The sequence below is a fragment of the Phoenix dactylifera genome, unplaced genomic scaffold (assembly GCF_009389715.1).
Source record: "Phoenix dactylifera cultivar Barhee BC4 unplaced genomic scaffold, palm_55x_up_171113_PBpolish2nd_filt_p 000152F, whole genome shotgun sequence".
Classification (NCBI taxonomy): Eukaryota; Viridiplantae; Streptophyta; class Magnoliopsida; order Arecales; family Arecaceae; genus Phoenix; species Phoenix dactylifera.
The window spans coordinates 159525-174446 of NW_024067701.1; the positions used below are offsets into that span (position 1 = coordinate 159525).

Genomic DNA, 14922 nt, shown 5'->3' on the forward strand with positions numbered 1-14922 from the left:
TCCTGAATCCAAGCAATTACCGTAGCAAAGTTGCCCTCAACTAAAAAGAAACACCCTTCACAAGTGAATCAACAAGCGAGATATGGTGATCAATTATATTAGTTATTCTGATAATAGCTATAATTCCTGCCAATGGCATCATCTATTGGTGATAATAACAAAAGACGGTATAATAGGTCTTTATGAAGGTGATTGATAGTCAACTTTAAAAACCACGCAATAGCACGTATCTGGTAGGATAGTGATTACGGGTATCGATCCATAGAGATTGGGGTACAGTTGTTTTCTTAAAAATAAAAAATATTTAAAAAGAAGAGTTTGTGAAGAAAATTAAACTAAGGAATTTAATTAAAATGTTATCAGTTTGAGGAAAACTAGGGCAAGAAATTCACCACTAACATCGGAACAAGGGTTAATTATATTTTAATTTATTCTTGGATTATCATGCAAATTGGCTACAAGCCTAATAAGCGTTTAAATAAAAATTCACAAAAGTAATTTGGAAATAATCCATCTTCGGTTGGCATGAAATGTCTACCCTAAACTAATGTGGCAGGACACTGCATCTTCCCTAAGCATGGACTATCTTATATTTACTTAGTGATCATGAAGAAGAGTTGTACGAACATCATACTTAAAATCACAGAAATTAAATATGATTCAAAAGAAGATATCCATTAAAAATAATAAGTTCATACAACCCCAAGAATATAAAATAAAATATAAAACCCTTATCCCTTTGTTAGGGTTGCATCCAGCCCTAGTGAAGAGATCAGCCTTCCATGGAGTCGTGGGCGACAGCAGCAGCGATGTAGAAGGCCTTCATCACGACTGGGTTCTCCCTCCTTTCTCCCGCCGGCTTCCTCTCTCTCTTGGATTTCATCATTTTTTTCTTTGGGAAATCATTCCCAAAATACCCAAAATATTATCTCTCCCTTGGTTCTTCGGTGGGAACTCCCCTGTCGAGAGATGGAACCGAACCGAAGTTGAAGAATGCTCTGAAGAGAAGAACTCTTCTCTTTATATAGGCTGTCCACCTCCCCTGTTGTACCTCATGTGGCTGTTTGGGATGCACGCAAAGAAGTTCGGATGGAGATAAGAACTGATCGCGGATAAAGCTAGGTGCAGTTGGAAGGCGGTTGCTCCATCTTTTCCGGAAACAGAGAAATGACTCAAAACAGGGGAGGATGGGTGAACATGTAAGGTTGCTTAGACAAGGATGGATAACGTCCGTGATGAATGGCGAGATCTTGGAAGATGCTGATCCGTCGAGATGTTGGAGTTGAAGCTTATCCATGGATAACAGAAGGCTGGATCGCGTGGAAGGAATTCATCCGTGAACGTTGGGAAGATGAATCGGAAGCCATGATACGGGAGATCGGCTCTGATCCTTGGATACTTGCAGTTGGTATCTGGATAAGGATCACGCTGATATGCACGGTCGTGGAAGTAGCTGGGACGTGGAGAAGTTGAGCTGAACTCATCCGTGGAGGGAAGAAGACTTGAATCACGGATGGTTGACGCGATCTGGAAGAGCCTGACGTTGCTTCAACCGGAGGAGACGTGGACGTGAAGCTCGCAATGGGAAGATTCAGATTCTGTTCCGCTGAAGCAGGGGATGACGTTTATCCTTATGAACGGTGGGATGCTTGGAAGAAAACGGAATGAAGGACCTTGGGGCTGATCCTTGAATCGCGGACGCGGGGAAGATAACACTCTGTTTTGGGATGCAGGGGAAGATGCATTTTGACGCCGTGAAGCTCGGGAGGATATGGAATGCTGATCCACGGAATGAGGAGAGGATAAGGATGCTGAGACCTCACATGCGGACAGCTGGGAACAGGGGAGCTGATCTGTGGGATATTGGAATGATGCGGAGAAGGCTCGGATGGCTCTTGGATAAAATCTGGGATGATACGGATGACGTGGGAGCGTAGGTCGATGGGAAGATGAACACAGTTGAAGCTGGGAGTCCGGAAGAATCGGGATGCTAATCTGAGTGATCACGGGATGAGAATGAATACGGAGACGTGTAAGTTGAAACAGGGGAGAAGCTTGGGAACGGCTAGCCATGGGATGGGAAGACTCGGCATCTGTTCCGCTGGAAGGATGGTTCTGGAAGAGATTGATTTGTGGGATAAGAAGTTTATCCGGAAGAGTATGAGAGCTGGAAGATGTGATCTGAGAAGATAAACTTGGGAAAGAATGGGAATAGGAACACGGGAAGACTAGCATGGAAGGCTTGTTCTTCGGATGGGAGATTAGTCACGGCTGGTTGGGTTAATCCAAAAGGCTATGATGTGTGGGAGGAATTACGTGGAAGAAGGGGAGGATAAGAAAAATGTGGACGGAAGTATCATGCACGAGATGTAAAGCAGGGGAATTAATTCGTGGATGATGGGATGACTGGAATGGCTGGTTTCAACCGGGATAAAGTCTAATGAATGTGATACGAGTTTGCAACGTGGGAAGTTTTGAGACAAAATATTAGAACATGAACGAAAAGTCGAGCTCAGTTGGATGTGAAAGAAATAATAGAGTTGGGATGAACGGCTGAATCGAAAATCTGAGAGGATTTGAATTGCAGGGTGTATGCGATTTGGGTTCAGCGATCATCCTAAATGAGTTTGACTTGACCTGCATACATTAGACTCAATCAGTAAATAAGTAAAACTCGAATTACCTTTAGTAATTTATTAACATGCAATAATGAAGGTAACACATTTTTTTAGTTAAATTCACAAAATATATGAATTAAAATAATGATAAGTGCTACGAATAAAATATTAATTTATGCATTATTTAGCATCTATCAGTGAGAACGAAGGGAATGGCAGCAATTACCAACATGGTCAGCTAAGGATTTCATAAACAATTGGGCATCATATCGACATACAAATAATGCAAATGCTTTCTTCTTTCTAAGCAAAATGCTACCATGGCGTATTATGATAATCCTGAGACATCAGATAGATAATTATCTGCCATTTCAAGGCAGAGTTAAAACAGTAAAAAAAAAAAAAAGGATAGGAAGAAACCTTATGGAATTTACTTTACAAAACAAAAATTAGTGATAACAAGAATAGTTGATCATTATTTTACAATGTAAGTATTTATCTTACTGATTTTTTCTTTCAAATTTGAATTTTTATATTACATATTAGAAATTTACATAAATGATTATTTCAGAAAATAAAAGACTATTATTCCTCAGTTATTGTCATTTATTCTGTTATAATTGATAAAAGCAACCGATATTTAATTTCCAAATGAACCTAGTCCAAGTTCAACCGGACATATAAAACAATTATTTTGTTATATTGGAGAGGGGGAAAAAATTGAGGAATGACTCTCATTTGGTGATGTTGGTGTCATTGAAACCTTAAACAATGCCCCCTAACGAGAACTTTACAAATGCATTACTTGCACCTTAGGTTAGGAAACACATCTAGGAGCTGCCCTGTAAACAGAATTTGCAAAGTATTGACTTACAGAAGATGGAAATATTCAACCAACTGCTAAATTCTGCAACAAAACGTAAGCAAATAAATGATGGAAATTTAAATCAATAAAGAAGGCATCTAGTGTCTCTATCCAATGCTCAAATCTTAAGAATCATCTTGCATGGCTAGAATCAGATTCATGTTAGTGGACACCAAATTTGCAATTTTTCTTCAATCAAGTTGCTCTTCAATCTTCGCAACCTTCAGTCATCTCCTTTGATGGTGTCTCACATATCTTGCGGACTACATATTATTCTTGTAATAGGATTGAAACCACAACAGCATCAACCCACCTGATTCCCTTCACGAGCCATGTGTGATACTTAATACAATCAACCGTTTGTCGTTATTGTTAGGAAAAATTTAAATGTGCACGCGGCCCGAAATTTGGCCACTTAGCCACTTAGCCACTTCCGAATTTTGTTTTTACATTTTCATTCAGTTTATTTAGTTCTTTTTATTACGCTCTTTGCTGGATCTGCAAGTCCGATCGGGTTCGCTTTGACTTCTTCCGAGACGTGCCGAAGAAGAAGTTGTAGGATCGTCGTATCTCCGAGAAGGATTGCCGGGAGACCCGTACGTGGGGGCAAATACTTCTTTGGGACAGCGTCTACGCGTTTCGACCTTTCTTCAATCAGACTACTTTCTTCTACTTTTATTTTTAATTTAATATTAGTAGATTTGTGGTATTTGAAATTTTATGATATAAATTTATTAAATGCATAGATTTATTTTGTGCTAGATTAGATTTATTTTGCATTAAAATAAAATTATTTGGATGCCGAATAATATGTATGTATATTATTTTCTTTAAGATTTTTCATTAATTGAATTAATAGATTCATTTATTTATTTATATGATATATTGCTAACAGTTTTTAGAGAAAAAATTGGGCAAGCCTAATAACATTTATTATCGTTGTATTTAAATTTCATTTTGATTCCAAATTCGATTCTGATTCTAATTACGAACCAAATACATATGGCCATATCGATTTGAATACTATATATTTATCAGAAAACTAAATAAAGTACGTGGGAATTTGCTTAGCGTAAAAGTCCAAGTGCCATGTAAATAACATTATAAAACGCACAAATAATAAATGATAAATCAAAAAGTGACTGATGCGTAGCCTGTACTATTACTACTACTTCAGCTACTGCTATAGTGATGTTATACTATGATAAATCAAAAGAGTGACCCCAGCAACCTGATGTCCTCTCCCATCAATTAAATCCTGAGAAAGGCTAGGTCTACGTACAAAAGTCGCCTGCATAGCTTTCTGGTCCACATACTAGGCACTAGGTCCAAGTTCAACCTTTAGCTGTATTAATTCTGAGAAGAGTTCTTATCAGCTGTGTTCTGAATTTAGTTTCTGTGACATGTGGAGCACTTCGTTACATGCATTTGCAGTTATATTTGAACAATGGACTCGTTCCAAAATTGTCTGGGGCATATATGATAAGCATGTCCTCAATTTATCTTTGTTGCTGTCAAAATTCAAGCTGAAGGTGAGCTTCGAGCTGAAGAGATCGGACGAGTTGAACAACCGGCGAGTGGTCGGCTGTGTTCAGACCTGAAATTAACAGAAAAAATACCAAAGGATTGCTAGAGTTTGCCCGGTGAAAAGTTCTTCAATAAAGATTTTGAAAAAAATGGTAACCAGAAAAATGAGAATAGCAGAGAACGAGCAAGAATAATCGTACCGAATGGTCCCCTGGAATAACCTATATGCATTTGCGGGCTAAGTTGTAACTGCCCCAAACTGGAGAAGCTTTTAATAGCTTTATGGCATTTCTAGCGGAAGCCACGTGATGAGCTGGCCTTGATGATGTCAGAAGTTGGATCTGAGGCATATCAGCTCATGTTTTTAAATTTCTCTATTTCATTTATTTTAGAATAATATAAAGGGATATATTTATATTTATTATAAAGATGAAAGCTGGGATATATTGCCATAAAGGGGATGAACACATAAAATCAGAAAGAAAAAAAAGGGTATGCTAAATGATTTTAGTCAGGAGGCCTGCTCCAGAAGTCAAGGAAATGAAATTCATGGAATGGATATAAAATGAAATAGGTAAAGATGTGTGGGTTTCACTTCCCGGACTTTGTCTTATAATATTGTAAAAGTACAAGTTCTAGAACCAGTCAATTTTATCTATCCTATCAAAATTTAAAAATTTCAACAGTCCACTAGCCAATTGGTGTTCTGTATTAGCCTCTTGATTAAACTATCAAAAGTTTGAATATAGAGTTCATAAGTTCATAAATTAGAACAAAAGGAAGCAAAAATTAACTTATCTTTCTCCTCTTCCCTTATTTCATGCAATCAGTTTTAGACTGCGTAACCATTGACCTACTCTCAAAACACTATAGAAATAGTATCTTTTACCGGCATTTTTTATAGCCCTTACCGACGCTTATTAGCGTCGGTAAAATACCAGCTGGCGCTAGAGCAAGCGTCGCAAAAGTATCGGCGATACCTGAGTAGGAAAAGTTTTTGCCGACGCTAAAAGAAAGCGTAAGCAAAACCAAAGATTTAACGACGCTTATTAAAACGTCGGCGTACGTCGTTTTGCCGACGCATTTTTGCGTCGGCATAAACTACTACTTGGGCATGCCGGCATAATGGCGGGGGTTTTTTCCGACGCTTATAAGCATCGGCGTGACCATTTTTACCGACACTTTGATGCTTTAAAAGCGTCAGCGAAAGTGAGGCTTTTTACCGGCGCCTGAAAGCGTCGGCGAAAGCGTGCCAGCCCGTGCCAAAGCTGTTTTTTAGCGACGCTTTAAAGCGTCGGAAGGGATTTTTTTTTAAAAAAAATATTAGAAAAACAAAAGCATATCATAAATCACATTATAACAATATGAATCTGCATTACATTTACATCAACACAAACATTCAGATCATTCGAAACATTCATATTGGCATATATGATTAAATTTACATAATAAGTTTAGAATTATAATTAATGTACTTTGAAAAATATAAGAAAGATACATATAAAACTTCTAAAATAACATTCTAAAAAGTATCAGGACCGGATTCAGCACTATCATCATCTCTAAGAGCTATTGAAGTATCAGAAATCTACAAAAAAAAGAAGAAATTTAGAAGTTTGGAATACGAAAATCATTAACTCATGCAAAATAAGTGATAATTATGTAAAGTCATCAAATATATATAGTTATTTACCTGAGGAGGAAGAAATCCCTGTAAAATAGATAAAATATGCTAAAGCTGAGACTGCAAAGTTTGTTGGTTCTGCTTCAGCTCCGCCAACTCTACCTGATAGCGATCCTTCATATCTCCAATTGATGCTCGAAGTCTACTCACTTCTGCATTACTACTACCTTCTCCAGCACTTGTATACATGCCCACTGCAGACAACTGAGTGGGGGTAACTCCAATGTCATAACCTCTCACTCGACCATAATGCTCTGGGCCCAATAATTCAGCGAGCACCGAGCTTCGATATGACTGGTCGCATCAGATGATGATGATCTTTCCGACACGCTCTGAAATAAGAGTTGTTGTCCTGTCCTATATCTCTCAAAAGAAAAAGTTATATTAATGTATGCCAATAATAGAACTAATAAAAATATCATTGAAAGATTCAAAGATGAATACATACAACTATATCTCTTAACTCCTCCCGAACAAAACTGCCATCTCGGTGGGTGTGAGTCATCTTATAAAACTCCACCTTACTAGGCTCCCTCTCATTATCATCTATCTACAACAAAAAGTATATTGGCAAACTAGTTATCATAATACATGCTATATGATAGAATAGTTTAAAATAGTTTCAAAGAGTTTCAAAAAAACTTACGAATTCAACTCTACGCCTAGCATAACTCATCGAGCCTGAAATATGAGGAATAGATTGAGAGGCTCGTACAACTCTACCAATGTTGGAATATCTCTTTCCAAAAAAAGAGTAAACAATATAATATATTTAATGTATAAATTTGTAATCTATGTTATTAGTAAATACAATCTAAGGTAGTGATATCTCATTTTCATTTTATTCTTTTGTTTCTTCATAAACTAAAACTTTATTTTATTTTGCAATCAATCAATCTCTCTCTCTCTCCTTCTCTTCTCCCCCTCTCTCTTTTACGTTTGGAACTAGATAGAATAATCGTTCTTGCTGTTTTTTTTTAGCGCGTCTGAGTTTGGAACTATTCTGGCTGCTGATATATGCTTTGTTACCATCCTCAGGGATTGCAATTGGAATTCTTGTTGTTGTTTCTCAGCGGAAAGAAGAAAAAAAAGAAAGAGAGAGAGAGAGAGAGAGAGAAGAGAAGAAAACATAAGAACGTTCAACAACGGGCTTCTAACCAAGCCGCAAAGGTCCAATTCCCGGTCCGCCACGCTCTATTTGCACATTTCCAATCCGACCTGGAGGGGGTCTCATGACCCGATCCTTCGGCCCCGCGAGGTCGAAAGCAAACTTGCGTGGAAAGAGGAACTGGGTCCGAATCATGCCCAGTTCCTCCTTAGTCAGGTTCGACCCGACTCCGTCTGGGCCATGGCCCACCTCCGGCTCAACCTCCCTCCTACTAGAAGGAACCCCAGCAAAAGACGAAGCGTCGTCCGACATTTGTCCCGCTCACGAATTCAACAAAAAAAAAAGAGGAAGGAGGATGAAGAAGAAAAAGCAAGCCTCCGAGCAGGCGTGAGTGGGAGACCTACCGTGGTCCTCGCCGAAAGCACCGACGACTAGAAATAGAAAATCAAGAAGAACCTCTAGAAAATACTCAGAGGCACCTTCGGGGAAGATTAGACCACAGTGGAAGAAAGTAAAATGGAGAAAGAAGAAGGCAAAGACTATGGCGGCCAAATGAAGATCTTTAGGGCAAAGCTGGGGTTTATATAGACCCGTTATATAGACCCTCCCAACGGATCGGATCGACAAAAGCAAGTCGCGCCTCCCATCCAGATCATGCCACGTGCCAGCCTCGGAAATTGGCCCAGCGTATCAACTTGGATCGCCGCTTTAAAGGTAGAATGGGAGCAAGCGTCTCTTCGAACACTGGAGTCCCATTATGAAGCCGCAGCACAAATCGCCTCGGAAGACAGAAAGACGCCGCCTCGCGCCTTCATTAAAAACATCTAAAAGTGCCTTTTCTTCTCCTTTCGAAATGACAAAATGATTTGAAACCGCCTAAACTCATCAGCATGACAGAAATAGCTACTTCCTTCATCCGAGCTCGAAAACAGCTCGAGCTCGGAAGTCGGGGGGTAGTGATGGGGAAAAAAGTGGACCATCCCGCAAGGTACAATTAAAACACCCGAATCCGACGACAGGCGTAATCCCAATAAGGATGGCTTCGGCAGGCACGACCTCGGCATGCATGGTCTCAGCCGAGCAAAGCCCGATTGACCTCGAGCCGACCCCGACTCTACCAACAGTCAAACCGGTCCGCCTAAGGAAAAAACGGTCAAATCTTCTAAATCCGAGATCAAATCCAGCAATCTCTGCCTCAACGGCTGTCAATATTTGAATTCACGCGTCAACTGATCGCCAGCTAGCCCGAAATCTCGGGTCGTTTAAGGTAACTCATTTAAACTAAGATTTGTGCAATCACGCCCGATTGCATATAACCGCTACACTCCCTCCTATGAAAGGGGGGAGAAGCTCTAGGGGGGAGCTTCATTACAGCAAAATTGGTTTTCGCCGATGCTTTTTTGCCGACGCTTCACACAAGCGTCGGCGGTTTTCTTTGTAGCACCTAAAAAGCCCGACATTTTTAAAAAGCGTCGGCAATATACGACGCTAATTAGCGTCGTTGTATTGTACAACCTAAGACAACACGTATTCGCGCGCGTCGTCGAAAACCTAATTCTAAACAAAACCCAGCAGCCGCCCCCTTCTCCCCCATCCTAGATCGATAACAAGCCCTAGCCGTCCCTAGCTCCTCCCTCCTCCGCCTCCACGCTCTCCAAAACCTAGGGTTTCTAGGGTTTCCTGAGCGCGGACCCTTGTCCTCTCCTCCTCCCTCCTCTCCAGTGGCGGCGGTCCAGCATTCGGCGTCCTCCGCACCCTCTCCTCCAACCGCTTCTCCCGATGAATCTCCGGCCGAAGGTATGGAAGATATTTTTCTTGTTCCGTTCTAATTTTGCAGTTTTGATCTCGTGATAGCGTTATAATCTCTAAATGTTTTGATTAACTTGGTGAAATATAGTGTTGGTAAAATGAAGAATAAAGAAAACGAGCAATAATCAGCATTTTATGATTTTTGTATTCAGTTCTGGTCTACATGCCTCTGTTTTTCTGACTCTCATATCAAAAATCGCGAAACCCTTATCTCATTTCCTTTTGTATTCTCTTTTTTTTTTTTCTCTTTGTACTTCATCCATCTGTTGTTATAATAACATGGTAGCAGAGCAATGGTACTTCTAGATTTAGTCTTTCTAGTTGCTAGTTAGTCCACGATACTTCTGCGTGAAGCATTCCTCTAATTAGTGAGTTTGTATATTAGTTGCTAGTTATAATTAGCAGCGATGGGATTGAACAATTATGAAGTTTGACTAGTATAAATACAGTTGCTTAAAATACAAAAAAGGATGGGAAGGGAGCCTTTATTTTGATATAAAGTATTAAATACTAATTACGAATTAAGGTAAGAGCAGTTTAAATCGGATATATATTAATCTAAAAGTTTAATTAAATTGAAAAATTTAATTATAACTAGCAACTAATTAGAGGAATTATACCCTAATTTATTAATACCCTATAGATCCATGAGTTTGTATTAGTGATTCTCATAGTTTATCCACATTTCCCGAGTCCTTCGAAATGTTCTTCCTTATTTTAGCATTTATTAATTGCATGATCCTCATGAACTGTTAACATGAAGATTAGTGTCCTTGCTTTCTGACTTGGAGCAGCAAGAGCATTAGATTGTTAACAAAGTCTTCAAACTTGGTGCTGATTTGATTGAAGTAAGAAATTTCTACATGAGAACTTTCAACTTACCATGATTGACCAATGAAAGAAAGTAAAAATAATGCAGCCATCCTAGTTTGATTGAAATACTGTTGTCAAAATGTGGCTTGACACTGAAGATATAAACTAGTGATAGAATGAAATGAAGTGCACTAATTCTGGAGATTATAATTTCTAATCAAACAATGCGACATGTACTGCAATACGGCTGTGGGTTTTCTGACGATGGTGGGTGAAGATGGTCTTGATCATCTTTGCAGGAGTTAAAAAGCAGAGGTTGAAAAAGATCTCTCTGAAGATCTTGATACACACGAAACATCGTGTATTGAAATTATGCAGCATACTCATGAATTTTTCCAAAACTAGCATCACTAGTATATCTAATGACATACTCTTTAAATCTTGTATATGGCCTATGAGGTGTCTCACCAAAAGGCCAGCCAGGCTTGATAAAATTGAACTGTGACCAACTGATCAACACTTATCTCTTGAAATAGCAGAAGTTGCTAATTTTTATGGAGTCCTCAGTTAGCGGTTCAGAGGGAAAGCCATATTATCTAAATGCATATTTTAGTTCTGAGGACAGATGGAAAAGGCATATGATCTAAATGCATATTTTAGGGGGGGATGCCACAGTAAACATCTGAAATTGTGATTTCCAAGCATTTTAGTGACAAAAATGATCTATGCTGCCATTTATATGCATAACTTCAAAACAAGATTACTGGCATTTACTTGAGAAAGTTCAGTGAGAGGGGAAGTTAATAAAAGTTTTCGAAACTAATAAGGCAACAGAAAAGAAATGCCTGAAGTGGATTTACATCATGAGTAGAAGCAAGAAAAGAGCATTGACTTGGTTCAACTATTCATAAATGTTTGAAATGAATCTTGTGGTCTTACAATGTTTAAAACACAAGAAACAACCTGGTGAAACAGATATATTCTATTGCAATTCATTTAGATTTTATTTATTATTTAACTAATATTGCTTCTTTTTGTGCATACTAGGTAACAACATGCCGCGAGAAAAACGATTCAGAGATGTTGAGTTTCAGCACTCATCCGTGGGATCTTCTTCCGATCAGTCCCTACGGTCCCAACAGCCCGACGAGCCCCAGCAGCGCGAGTCTCAGTCTGCGCACGTGCCACCTGTTGATTGTCCAGACATGGATGACGTGCACATCCAGGATAATTTGATTTACATTTTTTATATTAATTTTTCTTACAATCCATGGATATTTTATTTTATTTTTATAGATGAACTGGGGAGAGTGAGGAGGACACGAGGACCTACACGAGCACAGGACGTGTGGAGCCTACGTGAGGATGAGAAGATCGTCGTCCAATGCAATGACTGGGGCAGCCTTCAAGAGGGCTGCAAGCATTTTATCGACTTTTCTAAGATCGGTTGTGCGGAAGGGTCAGTTGTGTCCGCTCAACTATACGAAATGGAATGAAATGCTTCCTTCGTATAAGGTTGAGCTTCTTAAAGTTATTAAGGTAAAGAATTGAATTTGCTTACTATCATAATTTTATTTTTTGATTTATCATTGTTATAACATTCTGGACTTTGGTGTAGAAAAAGTTTGTCTTTCCTGTAAATAGCCATGATTGGGTGTTGAAGTCCGTCAACCGCAAATGGAAAGAATATAAGGCGAAACTAAAGGCGGACTAGACGCACGTGGGCATGACTGAAGAGGAGGTGGCTCGTGTTTGTCCTCCTGATGTAATCCCTCATCAATGGAGGGAGCTTGTCCGCTACTGGTTTTCAGAGAAAGCTCAGGTTGTGTATTTTTTTTCAATTCCTTAGATTGTATTTACTAATAATATAGATTACAACTTTATACATTAAATATATTATATTGTTTATTCTTTTTTTAGGAAGACATATTTCAACATTGGTAGAGCTGCACAAGCCTCTCAAACTGTTCTTCATACTTCAGGCTCGATGAGTTATGCTAGGTGTAGAGCTGGATTCGTAAGTTATTTTGAAACTCTTTGAAACTATTTTAAAATGTTCTATCATATAGCATGTATCATGATAACTAGCTTGTCAATATACTTTTTGTTATAGATGGATGATAATGGAAGGGAGCCTAATAAGGTGGAGTTTTATAAGATGACTCATACCCACCGAGATGGCAGTTTTGTTCGGGATGAGGCAAGAGATATAGTTGTATGTATTCATCTTTGAATCTTTCAACGATATTATTATTAGTTCTATTATTGCCATATATTAATATGACTTTTTTTTTGTGCATTATAGGACAGGGCAACAACTCTTATTTCAGAGCGTGTCGGAGAGTCATCATCATCCGACGCGACCAGTCATGTCGAAGCTCAGGTGCTCGCCGAATTATTGGGCCCAGCCCCTGCCGCCGAAAACAAACAAAAAAAAAAGAAGAAGCAAGAAGTAGTTGTGGGATGAGGAGAAAAAATTTTGAAGCATCAGAATATGGAATCACTGTCACCAGTGTTTCATAATATCAATGACACATAAATTGAAAATTTTACATAAAATACCATAGAAAAAAAAATATAGTCACAGCCCTAGACAAGTCAAGGAATGTCTGCTAAGATAGCAAACAAATTAAAATTTGTTATCAATATAAGAGAAAGAAAAAGAAATAAAGATGAAACTGTCTCGATCAAAAATTATAGTAGCTCACAGCACCAATGCAGCAATCATGGAATTATTGTTTCTCAGCTGAATAAATGAGCGAACGGTTGCAGCCTCACTCAATAGAAAATTAAGAACAGGTACAGAAATAGCACAGATCGGTCCTAATATGTCCACTAGGATACATGAATAAAACAAAAATATACTTCTACTCAAAAGAAAAAAGGGAAAGAAAGGATGCAGTCCTCTTTGTCTAAAAGCTATAGTAGCCGAAGCATGTAACACATAATCCATGGCAGGCTATTCTCACCTCATTAAGTGAGTGGATAAGCGCATCCATACCAAGAGATGCCTATATTGTTGCGACTGTTATATTTTGGCGAAAGCATCCCTGATTAAAATAAGGGCAACTGTTATTAAGCATACTTATTATGTATGTAGAGGAAAATGATATGCATATATCTGATATAAACAACTACATGTCTACCTGCAAGGCAATGAACCACTCTGCCCTAGAATCAGAGAAAATTGTGGCACGTCTCTCTGCAATGTGGCTCATTTTGATAAGACCAGAGGCAAAATTACAAGCACGATCAAATATTACCCCATATGTTTGCCACCTGTATTCCCCAAGATGAAGCTTTTCGAACTTCCTCCCATCAGCAGAGTCTACTACTTCTCTGGAGATTAGCTTCCGTGCTCCAAGAAACCGACGTTGAGTATGCTTCTTGCAAGATTGCTCAAAAAGAGCTGCCACTGTTGTGGCCCCTTCCCAAGGAACTTCAACTAAAGAGGAGAACTTAATATGTCGCATTGTAATACCTGGCTCACCACCCACATTTATTTGCACTGCTCTTTGCTTATTCTTCTTCTTGAGCACATATAGCGATGAAACTACTAAAGGCAGAATAAGCCCAAGGATAGCTGCACCCACAATGCCATGCAACCTATATTCGTTTACAACCGATATATAGCTTCTAGAAATACTTTCTAGAAAAGCAAAGTGTAAATGGCCTCTATCTGTATCTCCCATAACTCTTGCTTATAAATTTCCAATCAGCGTTTTCTTTCACAGGTTCTGTAGATAAAATCAGAACAGAGTAGCTTAGCATTAATTTCTTTAAACAAAATAGAGTTAAACAATCAAGCTAAATTATGCAATGCGTTCATTGATAAATCATCACAAGAATTATTTTTCACAAATTTATTTTTTTGTTCTCTTGTTGTGTGTGTGTGTGTGTGTGTGGTGATACGATTCAAAATAATACATAGTGAGCGACAACAAGCGTATATCCGAATAAAGAAACAACAGGTAATCCACAATTAAACAAGGCACCAATTATTCAACAAAGATAAGCATCAAGAAAGAGTAACGAAGAAGCTGGAAATCTTTTTGACACGACATCCGGCTTAAACGAAAGAAAATTCATCCCAAATCGGCTAACAATTTCTATAATACCCCTAACTCGTAAAAGGAGAACAGAACAAGAAGATGCTCGAGTGAGAAACTAATTTAAAAAATTAGGTCAAAATTGATCACAGTCCACCGCTTGAAAATAAAATCAAAATCCAAATTCGTATAAAGAATAAAAAGAAGAAATAAAAGAATTTCTTGCTGTTCTTGATCCATAAAGAACGAAATTTACAGCATATATATAAATATATGAACAGAAAAACTCATATATTTCATAGAAGGGAAAAAAAGAGAGGCATGATTGGAATTTTTAGCTTCAGAAGTCGGGAGAAAGTACCAAAAGGAGCTTCTTTTACCCTCTTGATACAGAAGAAGAGCAATGTTACGATTGCTCTGTGGTGGTGGAGGGTGGGGTGGGGGATACG

General features: G+C 38.6%; 1 protein-coding gene across 1 annotated transcript; it reads right to left on the reverse strand.

Annotated features, from left to right (window-relative positions):
* Positions 1-13558: 13558 nt before the first annotated feature.
* On the reverse strand, positions 13559-14116 carry LOC120104955 (long chain acyl-CoA synthetase 8-like). The gene has a single exon (XM_039116963.1). The coding sequence runs from the start codon at positions 14114-14116 to the stop codon at positions 13559-13561; it is 558 nt and encodes a 185-aa protein (XP_038972891.1).
* Between the last annotated feature and the right edge of the window lie 806 nt (positions 14117-14922).

Excerpts from the sequence above, each read along its gene's own strand:
- LOC120104955 (XM_039116963.1), bottom strand. The coding sequence starts at position 14,116 with ATGGGAGATACAGATAGAGGCCATTTACACTTTGCTTTTCTAGAAAGT.